Source organism: Physeter macrocephalus, chromosome 1 (genome assembly GCF_002837175.3).
Source record: "Physeter macrocephalus isolate SW-GA chromosome 1, ASM283717v5, whole genome shotgun sequence".
NCBI classification, from domain to species: Eukaryota; Metazoa; Chordata; class Mammalia; order Artiodactyla; family Physeteridae; genus Physeter; species Physeter macrocephalus.
Window position 1 is genome coordinate 90043799 of NC_041214.2, and position 23263 is coordinate 90067061.

At 43.5% G+C, this 23263-nt stretch overlaps 1 protein-coding gene across 1 annotated transcript in view; it reads right to left on the reverse strand.

Moving 5' to 3' along the window:
- Positions 1-721: 721 nt before the first annotated feature.
- Positions 722-23263, reverse strand: part of KALRN (kalirin RhoGEF kinase) — a 683571-nt gene continuing 661029 nt past the window's right edge. Inside the window, exons 51-59 of the mRNA XM_055084868.1 lie at positions 18146-18173; positions 17468-17639; positions 16164-16285; positions 15351-15482; positions 13675-13839; positions 11827-11905; positions 5982-6182; positions 2258-2396; positions 722-1700 (exon numbers count right to left, since the gene is read on the reverse strand). Coding sequence (XP_054940843.1) covers positions 1155-1700; positions 2258-2396; positions 5982-6182; positions 11827-11905; positions 13675-13839; positions 15351-15482; positions 16164-16285; positions 17468-17639; positions 18146-18173 — 1584 coding nt within the window. The 3' untranslated portion in view covers positions 722-1154. The remainder of the gene's footprint in view (positions 1701-2257; positions 2397-5981; positions 6183-11826; positions 11906-13674; positions 13840-15350; positions 15483-16163; positions 16286-17467; positions 17640-18145; positions 18174-23263) is intronic.

A 23263-nucleotide genomic window follows, 5' to 3' on the forward strand; every position in this document is an offset into this window, starting at 1 on the left:
CAATGCTCTGTTAGGGTGATGTATCAGATTTTATTCCATGGCTTCAGAAAGGACTTGGGACCAGGCCTTTAAAAGGCCTATATGGCTGCCTCCTTTTGGTAAGCACCCCTTTACTTCCATAATGGGTTAGAAATAAAGCAGGCCAGCTTTCGGAGGACCGCAGAAGACATCAGAAAGCATTGTTATGTTGTTCACAGGAACTGTAGGAAAGGTTTCTATTTGCACTTTTGTATGAACCTGTTTTATTTGTTACCTATTTCAAACCAAGTGTAGACATAAAAAATAGCCCCACACCTCTTACTGTATTTGGACTTATTTCTTGGCAGGCCTTCCTGCCAGATGAACTCTGAGCTGCCAGTGAATCTGGGGATAGCATTTCATAAACAGAACCTAGGTTAGTCAAATACCTGTGACGGAGAGCAAAATCTTCTCATTCACAGATTGCGAAAGGGTAACATTGCTTTCTCTTAATGCACAGGTTCTGGTAAAAGAGTTCTATACAAGATTTATAAAATGCTCTAAAAAACCTGTCATCTAATTGTGCTTAGTCAAAACAATGTAATGCTTCAGTAAATAAGTCACTGTCTTAACGGGAGTACTCAAAGTTACTTATGATTGATTTCATATATATCTCTATATTATAAAACTCTGAAAGCTGAATGCGATATATTTTACTGTATGTGTACATGTATCCTATTAAGAAACTATATCTAAGTAATCTAATCCAGTATAGTTGACATACATGACATCTCTGTTAAATAGAACTTTTTGCTTAAAATTTCAGCAAAGGCGGAAACGTTTTATACTCACTTCAGTGAGCTGAAGTTTTGCCCAGTTAACCACTCATTTTGGAACACGCAATTAAAATTTCATAAGAGCTGCTATTCTTCTTATCTTTGCCTCTCTTTTGAATACTTTCCGTGACTCTCTGCATCTGTATCTCTTCTGGATGACCTTCTGAAAAGTCCCTGGATTTAGGGTGATTTTACTGCTGCTCAGACCCTGAAAAACCACCGAGGAGGTTTAAGAGGTACATCTCTCAATCCAGAAAACCGCGTGGAGTGAAATAATGAACAGAATTATTTACAGACACATTCAGTCTTGCTTTGGTTCACACTGCACTTCCATGTGAAACCTCGAGGGCTGGGAGATGGCTACGTCCCTTGGTTTACCCGGTTGACAATGTAGCTCTTGACGTTGGGAATAGGCCGAACATCATTCTGGTGCTTGCGGCGCTCTATGAAGCATGCCAGGCGGGAGGTGTCCAGGGGGATTTTGGAGTAGCTGCCATTGTGGGGCTGCAGCCATGGATGCTGCAGGCAGGTGGCTGCCGTGGGCCGCCTCCGAAAGTCTTCCTGTAGGATCACATTGATGAAATCTCTGGCAGCATTGCTCACGCCACAGAAGTACTCATGGGGGAAGCTGAAATCCACCCTGCATACGTTGATACATGTCTCCTCCTTGCTCTCATCCAAGAAGGGGGAGACCCCGCTCAGCATGACATATGTCAAAACCCCGATGCTCCAGATATCAGTGCCCAGGGACACAGGGATGCCTTGGATCACTTCTGGGGCAGCAAACTCAGGGTTCCCAAGCAGGTGGTGGATGTGGAAGTGACCTGAGATCTGGACAGCATCCTCTAAGTCAATGAGCTTCACTCGAGGCACTGGAATCCGAAGGTCAATGAGCAGGTTTTCAGGCTGCGGAGATCCAAGGAGGTGGGGATAAGAGAAGGCAAGTTCAGCTCTCTGTTTTGACTACCAGTAGGACTCCATCCATTCAGACACGGTTCTGCCATTCTTTGATAAAGCCTGTAGTGTATGGGACATTCCCTATGTTCAAACTGAACTAAACTCTGAGGTTAAATGGTACTTTAGGGAAGTTGTTTGACATTGGAAATCATGTCTTCTTAACCAGCCCTTACTTCTGCACTAAATCAAGAAAAGAATAAATTATTTATTTTGGAGAACAGGGGCTTCTTTTTGAAAAAGATGGTGACATTTAATGGATTCCTTCTATAAAGTTAGACAAAGTGGTTAAAGCCTCCCTACCTTCTCTAACCCCAGGTGTCATGTGACTCTGGAGTGTTCTCACTAATTCACGAATAACACACTTAAATTGTGACAACCCATTTTGTGTTTAATATTCATAGGGATTCTAATGTAAGTAAATAAAATGAGAATTTACCTCCCTCAAGGGTAATGACTGGCAGATTAGACTTAACCATTTCCCTGCTAGGGTTGCTACTTCTTATTACCTTTATGTCCAAATGTGCAACCCTGCAGTTGTGAAGGTACTGCAGGGCTTCCATGATGTCTCGTATGTAGAAAGCTACTTTTTCTTCCATCAGCTCATCATGATTCATAAGGTAGTCTAAGAGTCGGCCGTCATCCATCCTGAAAATAGGGAGGAAAAGGCAAAGGAAATATGTTTATAAAGAAAACAGAAAAATAACACACAATAAATTCTGTAAGTTTGCTAACATTTCTCCTACTCCCTATTATAAATGAAGATCAATGTTGCAACACATGCATATTTTAGTTAGAGCCCAAAGTTAGTACAATGTTCAGAACTTATATTAAAAAGATAGACAGACGGATAGATAGACAGATAGAGAGAGAGAGAGATAGATGCATGCATGCTTCAGGGAAGAAATCTGTATAACCTTAAGACACATTATGTTTCATTAACTTTTGAAACTGCTCACAAGGAAAAAGGTCTGACACCCCTTTAAGAGAGGTTAGATTGCAAAATAGAGAAAGGAGGGAGAGAGAGATCTTGCAATTGTCTGAATAACTGGAATCTGGTGGCTTCAAGGAACCTCATATATGTCTTGCAAATAGCTTTTACTTGTCAATTTTTAGTTGGGGAAAAATAGAAACTAGGCAAAGTTTGATCTTGGCATTCTTGACCCCCCTTTTGAATCCCATACCTCTTGGGCAACTTTCCAACCTTAAAAACTATATCTGAAAGCCTGGTACAAGGGGCCAGCCAGACCTGGATTCAAATCCTGGTTCTGCCACTAACAGGTTGGCGGCTTGGAGCAAGTCATTTAAACTCTCTGTGTTTTGGTTTCTTCATCTTTAAAGTAAGTGTAACAACAACAACAAAAATAATACCCATTTCATTATGAGGATTGTCCAAGGATCAAGTGAGACAATGAGGCATTTAAGCATAACTGGTAGCAATGGTAAGTGTGCAATAAATGGCAACTAATTTCAGGTGTTCTGGGCCCTCTTTAGCAGAGAGTGACCAGATGTCAGGCAGCTGGTCCCTAATATGCATTGGGCCATTCAGGCCCATCCCCAGGAAAGGCCCAGGCAGAGGAGCCTGAGCCAGAGTCAGAAACTACTTTTGAACACAGCTGACATCCCCCTGCCAAGTTTCCATTCTCTTCTCTAGCTTGTTCCTTCCCACAAACTTGTTCTCTTCTTCTGCTCTCCTTGACAGGATCAAAGGCTAGGTTCCATGAAGGCCTCCTTTGCCTTCCTCTGACCCTGCCAGGGTGGGATAGAGCATGGAGTGGAGTAGGACTGGGCTTGTTAGGTGCAGCCCCCTGAACTTCTTAGAGCGTTTTAGGGAGAAGTTAACAGTAGCTCTACTCTGAGACCAGAAAGTCTCAGCCACCAAGTTCATCCTTAGAGCTCTTAGATAATGCAGATGCCCAGGTCCCTCCCTAGACTAGGGAATCAGAACCTCAGTTGCCTGGTAGAGAAAAGCTCTATCAGCAATTTAGATGGCCACCAAAGGGGTACCCACAGTCATGGCATAACCAGGGTTTAGCTCAGGTACTGCCTCTCCACAAATCTTCCCTGAACCTCAAGTCCAGCCAAGCCCCTCTCTATGTTCTCACATGACTCTCTCCAAAATATGCATTTACCAGGCTATGCTGAAATCATTCATTTACCTATGGGCTTTCTCATTAGACTTCTAACTCCTCAAGGGCAAGAAATATAACATTTCATCTTTGTTCCTGCCACCCAGGCCCAGGTCTACACAGTGGGTGGCACATAGGGAGTGCTTAGTAAATGTTTGATAAACTAGTTCAATGCAATATTCATCTCAGTTAATCCCTGCAACATCTCTGAGAAGCGGAAACATCTTCAGAATTCACAGATGAGGACCCTGAGGCCCAGGAAACTAAATACACTGCCCCAAATCACAGAGCTGGAATTAGAACCCAGGTTCTCCATGCCAAGAACAGCTTCTTTCCATCACTCTGTGGCAGCCTGGTAGTCAACACCTTCCCTCAGAATGGTAATTGACAAGTCTGAAGAGGCAAAGGTTCTGGGTCTGCTGTACCACCTTGGTTGGTACACAAGTGACAGTACCTTTTATTGGAACTCAAGTACAACATGTTGTCACTTGTAAACAAACATAGTTCACTGTCAACAGAATGTACCTTTTGAGTTAGGAAGCTCTTAACAAACAGGTTAGGCTCTGAAAGGCTGTTTGTAAATGTATTTATGAAATCCAAAGTGACAATCTTAACTATACTCCAATAAAAATTTAAAAAAAAAAAAAGAACTGGACTAAATAGTAAAGCATGAGGTCAGAATGAGTGGTTAATGTGCATATAAATTAAACTTATTTTTATCAATTGAAAAAAAAGAAAAACAAAGTGACAACTTACCAGCTACTACACAGCTATAGAAAGTTAAGTATCACAAAAGGATTACAATTACTAACAGTGATGGTTTTGTCTCCTCTTGTTTCTTTTCAACCAGTTAAAAAATGTAGCCTAAGATGTTTGCATTTTGGCTTTCTTTTTTTCATCATAAATAAATTTACAGAAAGTTACTGCTTCGAACCCCTCCCTCCCCCACCACACACACCTAGACTAACAAGCACACAAGAGCAAGACTAAAATGACAGTTGAAAGGTGTAAACGGAGGTGCTTCTCTACGGAACGTAGCTTCATGTGGAGCCAGACACAGCATTGGTCTTCGGTGTAAATGTCTATCTCCTCTCCAGGCGCAGGGCCTCATCAGCACCAATCAGACAAATTTCTACGAGGGCTCCATACTTCTGAAAAGATTGCTCTCTTTAGCCTCTGTAAGATCTCCCTAAAGCACAGAGCACATTCTCTGTTCTTAGCTTGGGGAGGAAGTGGGAAGGATGTGACCTTATTGGTCTATTCTGGGGCCCAGTATGTGGCCCCAAGTATATGGCTGCCTGAGTCCCTAGAAAATCTGGAATGAGTGGAAGGTTTTGAGGGTAAGATTCTACCCTTAAAGGAATTTCTTGGGTGGTAGATTGGGGATCCTATGGCAGTGGATAGATGCACAAACCCCTCTCTTTCATTTCAACTCCACCCCTGTCAATAAGCCCATTGTCAGTAAGCTTTTCCTAAACTCCTGCCCAGCCCAAGAGTCCATAAGAGAAAGAAGATGAAAACTGGAGTGAGAGAGATGTGGGTTCAAGTCCCAGCTTCTCCATTTCCTAGTTTTAAGGAGCTACTTTTTTTTTTTTTTTTTGTGGTATGCGGGCCTCCCTCTGTTGTGGCCTCTCCCGTTGCGGAGCACAGGCTCCGGACGCGCAGGCTCAGCGGCCATGGCTCACGGGCCCAGCCGCTCCGCGGCATGTGGGGTCCTCCCAGACCGGGGCGCGAACCCGATTCCCCTGCATCGGCAGGCGGACGCGCAACCACTGCGCCACCAGGGAAGTCCGCGGCATGTGGGATCCTCCCAGACCGGGGCGCAAACCCGGTTCCCCTGCATCGGCAGGCGGACGCGCAACCACTGCGCCACCAGGGAAGCCCCATGAAGGAGCTACTTTTAATGATCTTCCTTATCCTTGGTTTTCTGATCTATAAAATGGGAATAACATTTTTATACAGTGGAGGGGAGAGTGCATGTTACATACGACACTCTGTAAACTAGAAGATATTGTATGAATGTAACTTCCATTTCCATTAATTGAGGGCAAGAAATAACCCAAATAGCTGGGGACCACCTTCGAGAGATGACGCCTATACTTACAGTTCCAAAATCAGGATGTAGGAAGTGGGGGACTCATAGGTGTCATGGAGAGTGATGTACTGGGGATGCTGCAGGTGCTGAAGTAGGGCAGCCTCGTGGGCAGCCTGCTCTTTTTTCTTCATTTTTTTGCTAACAAATTTCACAGCGACATCTTTGCGAGTAGCTTTGTGAATGCACTTCTTTACTATGGAGAACCGGCCTCTGGAAAACAAAAGGAAGAAAGTGTTTTGCCAAGATTTCTCAATCAACTAGTTATCATTTTATTCAAGGATATAAGAAGTTTTATCCGAAGTGGTTAGACAGTAACAGTTTATTAGGAATCTACATATATATATATATATACATATATATATATATATATATATTTTTTTTTTTTTTTTTTTTTTTTTTTGCGGCACGCGGGCCTCTCACTCTTGTGGCCTCTCCCGTTGCGGAGCACAGGCTCCGGACGCGCAGGCTCAGCGGCCATGGCTCACGGGCCCAGCCGCTCCGCGGCATGTGGGATCTTCCCGGACCGGGGCACAAACCCGCGTCCCCTGCATCGGCAGGTGGACTTTCAACCACTGTGCCACCAGGGAAGCCCTATTTTTAATTATAATGTTATCATTCAGAAAAGCCATCTTTCCTTTCTTAGCATTTTAGGGTTCTTTGAGATGCAAAAAACTAAATAATATTTTTAGTTAATATATTTTTCTGTCATTTTGAACATCAACCACAGGTTCAGTTTTCTTTTCTGAACAGAGTATATTTCTATAAAATATAACAGTGACAATGTTAAAGAAGGAGGAATTCTGCTTTATGGTAATTTCAAAACATTTTCTAAAGAGGCAATTTTTTCATTTTATTGTATATTTATGATCCTTCTGTTACAGAAAATTTCCAATATACACAAAAGTAGAGAGAATAATAGAGCAGATCTTCTGTGTACCCAGCAGCCAGCTTCAACAATTATCAACATTTTGCCAACCTTTCATCTATTCTTTTCCCACCTCCTGCCTTTTTTTTTCTGGAGTGTTTTCAGTGCATGTTATTTCTTGCATAAATACTTGGTTTGCATCTCTAGTTGACAAGGACATTTGAAAAGATATAACCACCATGCCATTTTTATATCTAACAAAATTAACTGTAGCTGAAATAGACAGAATGGTTCCCAGACTCACCTGTAGGCCTATGGAAGGTAGTAAGAGAGTGAGACAGATGGAGAAATTGGTCAGCAATGGAAGCAGAGAGAGGGAGGGTCAAAGAGGTGATAAGGCAGCATCATCCAAAGCCTGTTCATGAGGTGCCCTAACTCACGAGCAGAGGAATGAGCAGTCCAAAAGGCAGTCCACTCCTCTAGCAGAAACGAATGCATCAGACACCATGGCCACTACTAAGATTGTCCGACAGACTCCTTGACCTAGCTCTGTGTTCACCAAGCAACTTCCTGATAATAATAATTTTTTTTTTTACTATAGATTTTTCCCCAAAGAAGAGAAAGCCCTAATTAATAAAGCAAGTATTAGACAAATATTAATCAAATGCCTATTACATGTCAGACATCATTCTTGGCACAGTGAACAAGTATTTGGTCAAACTGGCAGTTCTGTTTTACATCATCCATGAATAAACTGCCATTCTGGGTTTTAACAGCACCCTCTCTTGTTTGTTTATTATAGGTCACCTCCTTCCAGAGGACTTTGGATGCAGGAAAACAATTGATTGCTGAGGAGAGATCTCCTGAATTAGTGGTTATGTCAAGGTACTGCTACCTTAATTTTTAAAATATATTTTGTGTGTATCAAAGTTATGCATCCCCATGGTTTAAAAAGTCAATTAGCTTTAACAAAGTTTCTTATTAAAAACAATAGTGTCTCATCCTCCACCCGTCCCCATTTTTCTTCCTCTAGAGGCAGTTTAATATATCACTTCAGTATATTTTGCTGATTATTTAGGTATTTACTTCTATGACTCTAAATATAGTATGTTTTATATGGCTATTTCTTGAGTTTTCAGTTTTAGTTATTATCTGTTGACATCCCACTATAGAAGATGAGATTTTAATCTCTTTCCTTCCTTTGTCCCCATCACATAACCACTTTTCCCATCCCCTGTCCCCCCAAGAGAATTATATTGTAATCAGTATTCAGTGTTTTCATTATCGCAACTATGTCAGTGTTGGTCACAGTTAAACCTCTAGTAAGCTATGACTATTTTTCTTTTTTGTGGTAAAATGCATTCTTCAATCTTTTCTGTAAAAGAGTGCATGGGAAATAAGTTGTTTGAGATTTGCATATCTAAAACATGCTTATTCTACATTTATACTTGATTGTTAGTTTCGCTGGGTATAATTCTAGGTTGAAAAAAATTTTGAAGGAATTATTCTATTGCCTTCTAACTTCTAGTGTGGTTGATGATGTTAACTGTTAATGTTCAAAGCATTATTCTTCTTAATCCTTTGCATATGATTCTTATAAAAATATTTAGCTCTCTCCTCACTGAGATTTCTCCCACATTCTTTAGCTCAAATGGACACTTTCTGTAGTTCCGCTGGCCAGAAATATGGGATTCTGTCAGAGTTTTAGCCTCCGGCATCCTCATACACTTCCACATGAATGCCCTTGTGGGTAAAAGAGTAAGAGAAAGAAGAAAGGGGAAAAAATAGGAATCTCCCTGCTCTCTTCCTGTCTTTTGGCCATAAAGATGGATTTCTCTTGGAGATTTTGCTCTCTGTGCATTCTGCACAGTTCACTGATTTAGCCCACCCTTGGGTGAAAGCTAAGAGATCAGGAGAAAAACAAAAAACAAAAAAACCCTCAGAACAAAAAAACCCAGAAAACTCACCGCCACTGTCCTTGTCTTTTTTCAGGTGTTAACTTCCCTCCCCAATCTCTCTATTACTTACTTTTCAGAACGCTCAGATAGTTGCTATCTGTATTTCATCCACGGATTCTAGTTGTAGCCAGTGGGAGAGAAAGGCTACAATGGGCTTACTCATCTTGGCCAGCATCAGAAGTTGGCTCATTTTAAAAGCTGGGGACTAAAAAGCTGTTTGGAAGCTCTGCGTGTGTGGGTGGAGCCTGTCAACTCGACCTTCACTGTAGGGTGATCTGAACGGACTGTTTTGTCAGGGGAAACTCCAAAGTCAGTATCTTTAAGTCTTTCCTCTTGAGCTGGTCAGATTCTCCAGAGAAAGACCCTCCTACTTTCTGCCTGGAAGGTGAGGCCCTGGCTTTCCACCTCTGGAGGCCTGGTGGGTAGGACAGCAGTGGTCCTCAGAATCTAGCATTTATATATTCTCACAGTGGCCCTGTTTGGAGTATGGTTCCATTGCCCTCAGTTGGGCTGGTGTCCCTGAGAACAGAGGAACTCTGTTTCACCCTTTCCAGGGGATAAATCTCCAGTCTTTTCCTTGATTGGGAAGGACAATCACACAGCTACCTGAAGCTGGGGAGGAGGTCCGGAGCCACAACTTCTTCTCACACAAGGTTCAGACAACCCTTCCAATTTTAGCATCTTCTTTATACATATTTCCAGAGGTACTGGATGCTTCCAGCACCTGAGCCTTCCGGGAATTCTGCTGCAAAAGTTACACCGGCTCTCACTTGACCCCACAACTGACTTGGATTGAGTTTCTCAGGTCTCTCAGTCATTTGTCACTTTCACCTCTTTTTCTGCTTCTGACACTTGCTATCTCTTCTTCCAATGTCCTCATCTTTACGTGCCTGCTTAAAAAAAACCCTTTACTGTAGATTCAGTGAAGTCTCAGGAGGTAATGAAAATGGATGCCTGTGTTCAACCTGCCTTCCTTATCTGGAGGCCTGGTACTGCTACCTTTTTGGATCCTGTACAGGTAACCAGGTAGCATTCCCAAGGGATAAGTCTTTGGCTTCTTTAAGCTGCAATGGTGCCTATATAGTTTATTTCTGGTTAAGTATGCCATGCTCAAGTGCTCTTTGCTTCTATGGATGGGCTATAGGAGTGAAGCTATCTCTTTTTTGTTTTTTGTAATACTTAATTACTGGAGAGCTATGTTTAACAAGATAGTCATATAGATCTAGAACGTTAGGTTTAGGTGTGATGGAGAAAGCTGACTCACTTACATGACCCTGGCACAGATATCTTTTATGTATCTCATGTAAGTATCTATATGTTTTATTTCCATTCTGTTAATATATAACATTTTAAAGGATCTTCTAAAAATATGAAGACTATACTTGGGAGAGAGGGAAAGCTTCAGGTTATTGGAGATGAAATTTAAAAAAAAATCAATTGCTTTGAACAGATCAGAAAATTGATTTCCCCTTAAGAAATATCAAAACGTCCATCTATTCTATGTAAAACATGCCTTAGCCTATGGCTATCAACAGCAAATACAGGCCTTGGGGAGGAATTAACCGGTACATCCAGGTGATGGAAGCAATTTCATTTAGAATCAGATGGGGATTTGATTTGCTTATTATTGGGGTCATATGTAGCTTCACAAACTTCAATATCATGGAGCAAACTAGATTTCAACCACTAGAACTTATTTTTGACAAAAATTGCTATGATGAGAAACAACATATATTAGTAAAACAAGCACAGGCTTAAAGTCAGGTAGCCCAGGGTTTGAATCCTTGTTCTACACATACTAGTTGTGGGATCTTGAGAAAGTTACTTGACCTCCTGAACCTGAGTTTCCTTTACTGGAAATCTACTCAAACACTACCTCATGGCGTTGTAAGGATTAGCTTAAATAACTTTTGTGTACTATCTGCATGGTATCCAGAATACTATATTACTCAACAAGCTTCATCATCATCATCATCATCACCATGTAAATTTCCACTGGCTTTTTTTTTCTGTTTGGCTACACAAAGAAGATAGGAAAGTAGAGCTAAAGCTGGTTTTTGATGAAAGGAGCTGTAACAAAAGGCAGTGAATTACATTGTTACTCCTGCCTAAGAAATGGGAATAATGAACATTTTTGCTCTCTCCACAGCCTCTGTCACAACCATGTAGGAAATTTTACCCTTCACTGAGAGACGTCAATCAGAGATGGAGAGGAGGTTGCTAATGGCCCGTTGCTAGTGAGTGCTCTTTTATTTACACATCACAGGAGGGTGGGTGACTTGTAAGATCTACCCACATTCTCTCACCTAGACCTCCTGGAGACCAATACATCACAGGCATGTAAAACCTTCCCATCAACAATTTTGTGAGACAGATGGTACATTATTTTTCATTATTTGGTTAAAAGTCACATTTCTATCCTTTTCATTTTTGAGGACACATTTTTCTAACCAAAAGAGAGACAGAGAGAGAGAGAGACCTGTATCCAACGATTAGTGCTTACGTATTCTTCTCAAGAACACATGGAACTTCTTATGAAAATTGACCATGTACTGCTCACAAAGCAAGTCCCAACAAAAATCAAGGAATCAGTATCATATAGACCAAATTCTCCAACCACAAAGCAATTAACTTAGAAATCAGTATTAAGAAGACAATTTTTAAAAATCTCATACATTTGGAAATTTTAAAACAGTTCTACAGTTGGGTCAAAGAAAAGAATCATAGTTGAAGGAAAAGTATCTAGAACTGAATAATGAAAATGCCACATATCAGAACTCAGGATTTAGCTAAAATAGTACTTTGAAGAAAAGACTGAGCCTTAAATTCTTATATTAGAAAAGGAGAAAGGCTGAGCACTTTAATGTAAGCAGCTAGAAAAAGAACCATAGAAAATACACATAAATATTCTAGTTTTTTCTTAGTATAGAGAAAATGCACTTGGTGAAAGAAACACAAAACAAGAAGTCGTTATTATCATGTGATGTTTTTCAGTGTTCATGAATAAAGGAACAGAAAACTGGGTTATTACCTTCCAATTTCATTCAGCTCCGTATAAGCTGAATCAAAATTTTCCTTCCAAGAAATGGTGGCACCATCAGCAGCAGCATCTTTGGAAGAGAAAGAATCCATTTATAATATTGAGAAAGCCATATAAGAATAACGAAAAGGTTAACAGAAAAGCTCCAGCATCACCCCCAAAGCAATTCTCATGACTAAATATGGAATCTAACTCAGTGGGAAAATGCCACAATTCTCTGAAATGTTATCTTAAAAAAATATTATCCGAGGGGAAACTGACATGACAGAGTCAGACTCCCTGTACCGTCTCCATAAACGAAGGGAAAACTCCGAACAATCAGAAATGTAACTTCTGGATGTTGTCAAATAGAAATCTTCTAGAAATAATTAAAAGGGAGAGAGAAAAACACTTTGAAAGGCCTAGAAAAGCCAGTGAGAATCAGGGCTGTGGGGAGGTTGCAGCAGAGAGGAAAGGGGAAGAGTTATATGGCCAAGGAGAAAAGGAAATGAACATGCTCAAAACATTCTAAAAACTGCTCTCACTCCTTTGTTCTCAGCATTAATGAGCTTATCTGGTGTATTGAGTGATTTAGCCTAACCCAAAATCTTCGGTGGTATTGCCTTGTATGATGCATTAATTCCCTGGCAATGATTTACACACACACACACACACACACACAAGCACGCACACCAATATCTATCTGTGTTGACTGCTGCGGAGCAAGGCTCACAAAAAAAGCAAAACAGAAGCAGCGGTCATCCCTGGGCCGGATTTAGGCAGTGGCCTGGGAGAAGAGTAGTCAAGGCTGCAGCACGTCTCGTTTGACCCCGGTCACCTCAGGCTGCCCAGAGCACAGCCGGGCTGAGCCTGGACATGGCTTACCCACATTGAGTTCTCAGGAAATAGAGAACTGGGGCCAAGGTTTCCCAGTGAGTCACAGGCCCCTGGGAGCAGAGCTGAACCGGGCTGGCAGTGGGGAGAGGCCTGGAGAGCATTTCCGGAGCTAACCACGGGGGCGGGGCTGCAGCCGGGGGCCCTAGAGGGTTCACAGCTCCTCTTGAGACTCCAGGATGCCTTTAAGCCAAAGATACAGGTTCACTGTCTTTTAACTACAGTGACCTCCTCTCCCTGCCCCAACATACACAGTCCACTGCCCTGCACCGCCCAAAACCTTGCTATTTGGAGATTTCTTTAGGTTAACAAGTTTCCTCTTACAAAATGTCCCAGGGGCCAAGGTGGCTTGATGGGATAATGAATAGGGGGGCAAAATAAGAACGACGTTTGTAAAACACTCATGTGCAGCTAGTTAAATGCATATCTTAGTTATTCAACACATCTACGTAAAAACATATCCAGGTTGAAACAAGACATTCTGGGAGGGTTGGGGGTGGAGAAACTATTGAATACTCATTTTGACTCAAATCCTTCAGGCAGGTTGCTTTCCTCTCCCCGTTTTAAATTGGTGAGTGGGGCTGAGGTACACTTAGGCCGGCAGGGGTTCCCAGGGAAGAGGTGGCTCGGTGTTCCCGTCTCAGAAGAGGGTTGATAGCATCTGTGTGACTCACGGCCCCTGCCTGCCCCTCTTGGTTCCTGGAGACACACACAGGTGCCCGGGAACCTGGAGGGCCCAGGGTAGACATGGGTGGCAGCTCTAACTTGAGCCCTGTACTTTACGGAAACACTCTTCGTGAGGCCTCTGAAATGCTACTTGGCAGAAGCCGACAAGCAAATCCAGGTCACCTCTAGCTCAGTGGCCTATTGACACTGCCAGTGGGCAGCCAGTGCCAGTGAGTATGTGACAGTCAGCCAGGTGTCTTGTCTCTATCGCCTGGGGTACTGGGCATGGCTGAGACTCACCGTATTCTGGAAGTCGCACGAACTCTGAGGGCTCGCTGGGAAGGCTGATCCCCCAGGGGTTACTGGCACTGACTCTGAACTGATAAGGACTCCCAGGACTGAGGTCCTCAATGACAAGGTAAGTGTCCAAGGTCGACGCTACCGACTGCTGCCAGGCCTGGGAACCTAGGGCACAATTTCCGAGGAGAAGGAAAGAGGAAAGGCCAGAGGCACATTGTTTCAAAGACCTTCAGCAAACAAAGAAAGGAAAAGTGACACATTCCATTCAAGGGGCAGCTGTGGTCACTGCCTCGGGCCTTGAGAGCCTGTGGGCTAACTGTGGCAGGTTTGGGTTCAATTTCCTAAAAGACGGAACACTTCATGAGAGCGGTGCAAGCAGCTAGCCTGTAGAGTCTGTTCATTTTCAAATGGGCACATGGGAGAGTGAAAAGACATAGAGCATGCAGAATGTACAGAAGCACACGACACATTTTAAATAAGGCCAGAAAAGTATATTGTAAATTAATAACAAAGTGAGAGAAAATATGCATTTGGAAATTGAAACAGAAAGGAAATGAACATGTATGGAGCATTAGGTACATGTAAAATATGGCGGAAGGAGTCTTCCCATAATTCTCTCATTTAACCTTCTCACTTAAATCCTCAGAAATCCTATGAGGTTGGGAGGATTAATCTCACTTTACAGATAAAGAAACCAAGGCTCAGAATGATTAAATAACTTTCCCAAGAGAACTTAGTTCATCTTATGAACTATGACCTGAATAATGCTAAGGGAAATACAGGCTTGGAGAGATATGTCTCTCAGCTCAGCATCGATCGACACCTTTGTGCTGCGTTGAGAGACACAGCGAACAGCTAAAGAAAGAGGCAAACATAAATCGCTTTATAACTGCAGAGGGCCTGTTTAAGAGAAGAAAGAAGGGTTAAAATAAGAAGAGTAACAGAGAGTAAAACAGCGGACTCTGGTTCCAGGTGCAAACAGTTGCTTTCAGTTCAGGCGTGTGACTCATCACATGGTTCAGAGAGGTGTTATTAACAATTAGAGCTACCTGGCAGCTTCTCATTTCAACTAATTCTTCTTGATAATAGTTGTTTCTAACTGCTAAGGAAATGTATGCAGCCTTAGCATGTAAATGTAACAAATTTAAAAACTGAACAATTTGAAAAGTCATCATATATATATATAGTGGTCTCTAAAGTTTGTCTGGGGGCAAAGTTGGCGGGTGGAGGTGGGGTAGAGCTCTGCTTTTGCCACCCTAGTTACTTCTCTGGGAGAAAGATCACAGATTAGCAAACTAGAGACCTGGATTCTCGTGCCAGCTCTGCCTCTTATGAACCCTAGCCTTGTGTTTCTTAACTTTCTTTAAGCTTTAGCCTCCTCATCTGTAAAATGGGCCCGATGGTCCCTGTCTGGGTGATCGGGCCGGTTAAGTAGAGAAGTGCACGTGAAGGTACTTTGCAACCTGCCGTGAGTCATTATCATTCTGGCAAAAAACCCTGCTCGGTGTTTGAGATCAAAGGTGGCTGTAGCCTGGCACTGAGGCCTTTGTGCTGAGTTGGAAGACACGAGAAGGAATAGCTGATGAAAGGCATAGAGGCAAATAGTTTTATGACCCTGAAGGCCCTCCTTAAGAGAAAGAGAAAATAGAAGAAGAAGAGCAGGAGGAGACACGCACCTTCCTCTCTGTACTCCACAGTGTAACCAGAAATAGTGCAGTTTCCCGTGCTGGATGGGGGCAGCCAGCGGAGAATCACGGAGGTGCAGCTTCTCTCCTGGGCAATGGGGCGGTTAGGGGCCGCTGGAACACCTATGGGGACAGAAATGAGGGTCAAATGCTATTTCTGCAGAACTTGGCATTTTACACCAAGGCTGAAAGTCACCTAGGGAATGTTGACACCTAACCTGTGTCTCAAATGTTTCCTATGACCTTCTCCACCGAGTGGCACACCTTTCCCTAGGTCCGAGGGAGAGCTGGGAGATATACCTTGTTGTCAGAAGTTCTTCCTCAGACTAAACGCTGCACACTGGAGAGAAAGCTTGGGCAGAGAACTAGGCTTTAGGAGGTGTACAGTAGGGCACGGACAGCTCTTATCAAAGATTCATTCTGTTCCCATTTGCTGGAACTTTGCTTTGGAACTTTCACAATGTACCTCTTCTTTCCCAGGTCTCAGGGATCCCTTGTAATGTCCAGTTAAAATGTTTGACTAACAAATTCATAGAGACAGAGAGCAGAATGGTGGTTGCCAGGAGCCGGGGGTGGGGAGGAATGGAGAGTCGTTGTTTAATGGGTGTAGAGTTTCAGCTTTGCAAGATGAAAAGAGTTCCAGAGATGGATTACACAGCAGTGTGAATGTACTTGACACTACTGAACTGTACACCTGAAACTGGTGAAGATGGTAAATTTTACGTTATGTGTATTTTACCAGAATTAGAAAATGAATATTACAAAGAAAGCACAAAAAATATTTGACTATCAAAGAGACTGTACCTTGCACTTTAACGGTAGCAGACGTTGATGTGGTGCCGTGGTCATTTGCTGCTATGCAGGTATAAATACCGCTGTCTTGGGGCATCAGATTGCAGATTTTCAGGGTGATTTCCCCGGAATCACTAGGGACACGAAAAGGATGCCCTTCAGACTCCAGTAATGAGACAAGTGACTATAAAAGTATAAGGGGTGCTGAGCTGAGTCCTTAGGACCAAGGTCTAGTCCCTGTTCTGTTACCTTCTTATACACTTGGGTGAGCACCTTGCCTCTCCATCTCCCCAATGCCATACAGAGGAAGAAAATTCTTGCCATGCCCATCTCTCAAGTTGGTTGTAAATGAGGCTTAGTAGAGGAGTAAAATGGGATAAGAATCAGAACGTGGTTTGAAATATATAAAGTCCTATGCAAATACTGGTCCCCAATATTACTAGTGTCATTGCCACCTAGCAACTTGGTCCTGAAACATTTTCAGTCCACAATCAATAACAAGTGGTACAAGAAAATGGAAAGAGAATGAAATGTTCAAGTATTTCACATTCTACATGTGGGACCCTCAAAATAATTAAGTGATTTAAGCAAAGGCAAATTCCTCTACTAAATAACTTTCCCAGTAGTCCCAGCCTGGGGTCCAGGACATCAAGGGGAAGAACTGCTCTGAAAGGGTTAAATGCAGAGGTCACAGTCAGCCCCACTCCCTCCCCACTGGTCACGACAAAACCTGGTGATCTTCATGGGCCTCACCATGCACTGACTCTCACGCTAAGCTCCCTGGGTCCACTGATATTTCAGGACTTGGCCAGGGAGTCTCTGCTGGGAATACCATTTCACATGCAAAACATTAAGTTAAAGGATGAAGTGTCTTGATCCTAGCTGTTTCTTCCATAAATGTTTCTTAAGCATCTAGGGCTTGTTAGGGCTTTCCTTTGTAAGCAGTCCTGTGCAAAAAAGTTCTTAATTAGCCGCAATAAATACTAACAGAATGATTGGGAGGCAGTCAACCAAATTTGTTAAATAGTCTTTGTGAGAAGCATGCTTGTGGCTGGATTTTCTGTTTTCTATTGCGCACTTTGGAGTAAGTCATTTTTGTTTCTTCTAAGAAAATTGTTCTTTAGTTAATGAAGGAATTGAGTATACCACTGTTTCACAGGATTCCGACGGGGTACAAAGGTTCTGTGCTAGAATAGGCTCCAGGGCAGCTCTTCTCTTGAGAGACCAAGTAACCAGAACAGGAGCTACATGCCAGACTTAGCCTCCGGGTACTGCACTGAGGTGCTGGGGTTGCTGACGTGGGGACGTTAGCTTACCAGGAGGAGACCGTGTACGTAGCTGAGCTGTTGTCAGTGTCAAGGATGTTCTGGTCTGGACCCTTCCAGGTGATGGTGGGCTTTGGCCGCCCACAGACTTTGCACTGCAGTGTCACTGTGTCCCCAAGCAAGCAGGTCACATCCACTAAGGGCACAAGGAATTCTGGCGCCACTGTGGTCAAATCAACATCGACATAAATTTGCATCATTCAGAACAGACAGAATAAAAGAGCTATTTTATAACACAACCCTCTCATTCCCCACCCATGTTGTGTAACGATTCAAATAACCTTCAGCTTGACTCTGTAGAGTCACCTGTGTCCCATGAAAAAGTATTTTTAAAGTAATAAATGTTTATTTTAGATTAAATTAGGAAATATAGATTAAAAAAGAGAAGAAAAAGCTCCATGGTGACATCACACAGGGGTTACTGTGAACAGTCTGGTATATATCCTTTTAGACTTTATATAAACACATATTTTCTTACAAAAAGTGGATCCCATCATACACATTACAAGGTGTGGTCTTTTTCACCCTAACAGCGTATCCTAAACATTTTCCTTGTCCATAAGTAGAGAACTGTATCACCATTGTTTAAAGGTGCTACCTCAGGGCTGGATTTGCCATAATTTATTTAGCCAATCGCCACGTACTCAATTCTGTCACTTTTTAACTCACCTTCTTGGATGAAATTTGGATTTAAGATCTGAAAAACACAAAGAAACAGAAAATTGCTTAAATCCTAAACTACCAAAAGAGAATGGAAGACTTCTATCCTAGTGCGTAAAAAGAAAGTACAGTTTGGGGCGAGAAGCATGGAGCCCAGCTCCTTGTGGCTCGTGACTGCATCACTATTGCAGTAGCAACAAGGGCACCTGGTTTACTTTCCCATCTCCTCTGACTGTTCACATTCCCTCTGGGCAGCCTGGGCCCCAGGCAGGTTTACTGTGACTGCAGAGCTGGGCTGGCCACAGCTGGCCTTGTTATCCTCCGTCACCTCACTTGCTCTTCCTCCCTGCCATGTGCATAAAAACCCATTCTCCTCCACCTCAATATGCACTCAAGCATCGTGATGGCACTGATTCTTCCAGCATCGGGAATTTTCAAAAACAGAGCAACTGACATCTATTAAACTGGAAGAGTCATGGACATTAACCAGCCCAGTGGTTTCCTTCCAGCAGCTAAATGCAGAGCTTGTCTGGTTGAAGGGGGAAGAGGAAAGTCCCAGCTGTCCATCCTGCACCCCTGAACTGCTCCTGTAGCCCAGGCCTCCACCGGGCAACTTGAGAAGCACTGCACAGCCCTTTTGGCTTCATGGTTGAGGAAACAGAGACTTGGGCTGCCCTAGTGACCTATCTGGTCATGTGGCTGGTTGGCAGAGGCTGTGCTGGAGCCCTCTGCACACTACAATGTCTGCTTTTGACACCATGGATCTTACAGAAGGGAAAACCTTCCAGTCGACTGGCCATTACCCCTTCTTGAGAAGATGTTGCCTTGGCTTTTCTCCTATCTTTTGTATTACCTCTAATCCTACAGTCTGGGTCATAAAGCTGGGTGGGGTGAACAAAATCTGGGCTTCCCGGTAGGAGAGGCTGGGTCTTACCTCTTTTGCTTAATGTGATTTTACCTCGTTTTTAAAAACTTCCTATCATCACTTTCCTTCACTGTAACATGGTGATAAATAATACCTAGTACAAAGTGTTATCATGAAGATTAAATGAAATATTGTATGTCACACAATGCTTGACAAATAACACGTATTCAATGACTATTTAAATAAATTATCTAAGTCTAATCATCTCCCTTCTGCTAAGAGGCCTATTGTTGCAGGGGCTTATCTCTAATAATTTATCTTGCAAAATTCTTCTTTCCTTCATAATGAAGCTAGGAGGCTCATGTGCCTTGCAAATCATCTGTTGGGGCAGTCACACCTATCTCCCCAATTTACCCAAGTCATAGGTGAACTTGGCTTCTGTGTGGTTTTACCTGACACAGGCATCCATACGAGCCCTTTGGAAAAAGATATTATTTCCTCCTCTGAGTTCCCCTCTGCAAACGGATTGCCTGCATCTACCGCCCAGGTTTTTCACGAAGCAGGATGCAGAAAACTCTTGCAACGCCAAGTCCCGGGGCTGTCTCAAGACTCTGACCATCACGATGCCCTATACTAGTCTCCAAAGGCCACTCACACCACTGCCCGGCCTGCTTTTAAATCAACGGTTTTCAATCCTTGACCCAGGTGGCTTTAAAAACACACAGAAAGGGCTTCCCTGGTGGCACAGTGGTTGAGAGTCCGCCTGCCGATGCAGGGGACACGGGTTCGTGCCCCGGTCCGGGAAGATCCCACATGCCGCGGAGCGGCTGGGCCCGTGAGCCATGGCCGCTGAGCCTGCGTGTCCGGAGCCTGTGCTCCGCAGCGGGAGAAGCCACAACAGTGAGAGGCCCGCGTACCGCAAAAAAACAAAAAACAAAACAAAACACAAAAAAACCCAGTGCCTGGGCCTCATGCCTAGAAATCCTATTTTAATTGGTGTGAAGTGGGGTTAGGATCAGCAGTTTTAAAAGCTGCCTCAGGTGAATCAACATGCAGCCTGTTGAGGAAAGCTGCTGAAAGTTCCCCTCCATCCAAGGGAACTGATCTCAGATAAACCAACTTCCTGCCCCTGAGTCTTTTCTGGGGGTGGGTGTGGAGGATGCATGGGGCATTTGGTAAAAGCGAATGCTTTTCCCACACCTTAGAAACTGCCTCTATGTGAAGAGGCCCTGGGCCATGGTAGGCAGAGAAATGTAAAGAGTTGCTCCAGTTGAAAAATTAACTAAACTACCAGTACACATGGTGGGCAGTCCAGCATCACTTGTAGGGGGTGCTAAGGAGGCCATAAATTGGTCCACCTGACTTAGATGAGGTGGGAGAATGACATCGAACCAGTCATTTCACAGTCAAAGAAAAGGAAACTAGGAATATTTCCTAAACGTTAATAGTGGTTTTCTTGGGGTGATGAGATGAAGGGTGGCCGTCCACCCATTCAAAAAACGTTGCTTCTTGAGGCTGGTGTAAGATTTTGTGGATACAGAGATGCTAAGACATAGGCCCTGACCTCAGGATTTATAAAACATCTGCACATTGGTGATTTTTTTTTTCTTTTTCTTCTTACCTGGGCTTTCCAAATATTCTGCGGTCAGTATGTTTCACTTTTGTAATATTTTTTTTAAGGAAAAAATGGTTCACTTAGAGCTATTAGACCATAAGTTCTTCAAAGACAGGAACCATTTGTTATTCATCTTTGTACCTCAGGCCTCTAGCCCCCGGTCTGCCATGTAATGGGCATTTAATACATGTTGGTTGAATGAGTATTTGACCTATGTCCACATTTCAGTTCTCCAATGAATTTAGGACTGATTCATACACAGAATCTGGAAGTAGGACCAAAAGATCTATAACATAATTACTCCTGGGTATAATACTATTTGAACAGAGTCTATTTGCAAACACAATGGAATGCAAACGTTTTGGAAAATGATTAAAAAACAATGAAATCCATGGCCTCTGAGAGAGGAGGGTCTTAAGAGTGTGGGTTGCAGGAGGGACTGTAAACTCTGGCAGCAGACAGAGTACATAGTATCCAGACCCTAAGCCGACATACTCCCTTGCCTTGAACAACATTCCCAAGCACCTGAGGCCTCGGTTTTATCTGTAAATTGGCGACAATAATGCCCACCTGGAAAGTTGTTTGACTGAAGGGCTCAATCTATTTCATGAAGATTTACTGAGCTGACCCTTGGTTAGGTGGTGGTGGCCTGCCCTCACTGGGCCAATGGTCTAGTGGGAAAGATGGAATTAAATGGCTCACAGTGTCCAGGAGGGAGCCTGGCTGATGGCAACAGCCAGCCTCCAGCAAACATGGAGCACTGCCCTCTCTCTCGTCCTACCCCCACTCAATCGTAAGGACTCCAGGGTAAAAAAGATTTGGGAATGCTGCCAGCTTTGTTCGATGGCCTGTATTTCCCATCTTGATGGGAATCCACAAGGGAGCAAGACATCGATTCCACGCCAGGAGACACAGAGAGGAGAAAGATGACAAATGGAAGAGACAAATGGCTGTTTCCTACGTTATAAAAATTTAAGTGGGGTTTCATAAACCTGCACTGTGGCAGTACTTCTATAAACATCCCAAACGGCTGCTTAGAGAATTTCTTACCTTATTGCTCTTTCTCGTCACAACCCCAACCATGTTAGGTATACTGTTAAACACAGGCACCGTTTAAAAAGAAAATCTTCCTAGCTTCCGTGTAGACCTTAGTGCGGACTTCGGAGAGAAAGTCTGCTGATACGGCTTAACCGCAGCTTCTCTCTCTGGAGGCGGCTTGTGGAAGGCACCCGTCTTCATGCCGCTGCCTCTTGGCTGGCCTAGGTGTTGCTGACAATGGTAATACCATCACTGATTTGTTTAACCTTACATGGCTGTCATAAACTACTCACAAACTCCTTCACTTGCCCCTCCAAAGCCCTGGGAAGAGGTGCCGAGCAGCGGTTACTTATTCCCATTTCCAGAGGCGACAGGGAAGTAAGTGCAGCCTTACGGAGACAGTGACGGGGGGACTGGCCCCCAGAGCTCTTCCCACCTCAGTGCCAGTGCAGAGGCAAGGTCTGGGGAAAAGCATCGCGAGACTTTGTCATCGATGTCAAAGGCCTGCCTGCTGACCTTTAATCCCCATCCTTGCTCTACATCTCATCTCGACCCAGTCCTCCTCTGCAAACTCCTCCAGCAAGGACCAAGAGCCTGGAAAAAGTCCATTCCAATGTTTTTCTAACTGTGACTCTGGATTATGCCCATAGGAGATTCCTCCCTCATTTTTTTCTCTTTCTGTTTTGAAGCAAATCAGAGCATGGACAGGAGAAGAGTCATGCCAACCTTCTCACACTGTATCTTGTATTTGCCTATGGCTCCCTATGGACTACAAGGCCCATGCAGGCAAGGGCCATGTTTCATTTCATTGTCATTGCCTCAGAGCCTAGCGTAATGCCTAGCACCTAAGTGCTCCGTTGATATTTGTTGAAGCAATGAAAATGTGAAATGGTGGGGTCCTAATTTGGGGGAGGAGAGTTGAGAAAATGCCTTGCTGTGAACTTGGAGTGTTTTCCGATTTCCATTAATCTGGAACTTGACTTGTTCTGGAATCTCATTGGTCAGTCAGGGTCTGAGATTTAGCCAACAGTGATCTTCTTCTCCTCTCTGCTCTTCCAGAGGCTGCTCCCTATGGCTCTGATCACGTGCTGCCATGTATCAACACATCTTCCCTGCATGTTAATTGTCCCACCAGACTTGTGAACCCTTCGAAGAGAGTAACCTGTTCATCTGTTTTATGTAGTTTGTCATGTTGCTTAACATAGCACCTTGCACACAGCAAAAGATCAAGTAAAACTTGTTAAATCAAGTTAACTGCGGCCACTCAATGAGTAGACTAGAATTTAGGTCTCCTGACCACCTTGTCTTATGATCACCGGTGGTGTGGGCAGGGACCTGAGGCATCAGTCGGGGACTCGAAGGGTTAATCATAAGATGCACCTATTTCCTAAATCCTAACATTTTCCTTCCTTAGAAACAGTCTAGGGGCCATGTAAAGTGGTGGCTGGGCAGGAGGAGACATCTGGAATCTAAAATGGAAGTGGCCGTGGAGGGAAGAAGACATTTACATAAAATGCAAGAGAGCCAAGTGCAGGAGGAGGAGGAGGCTGGTACAGGCCGGGTGGGAAAGAACTTCTGCGAAGCCTGGTTTTATTTGAACAGCAGAGGG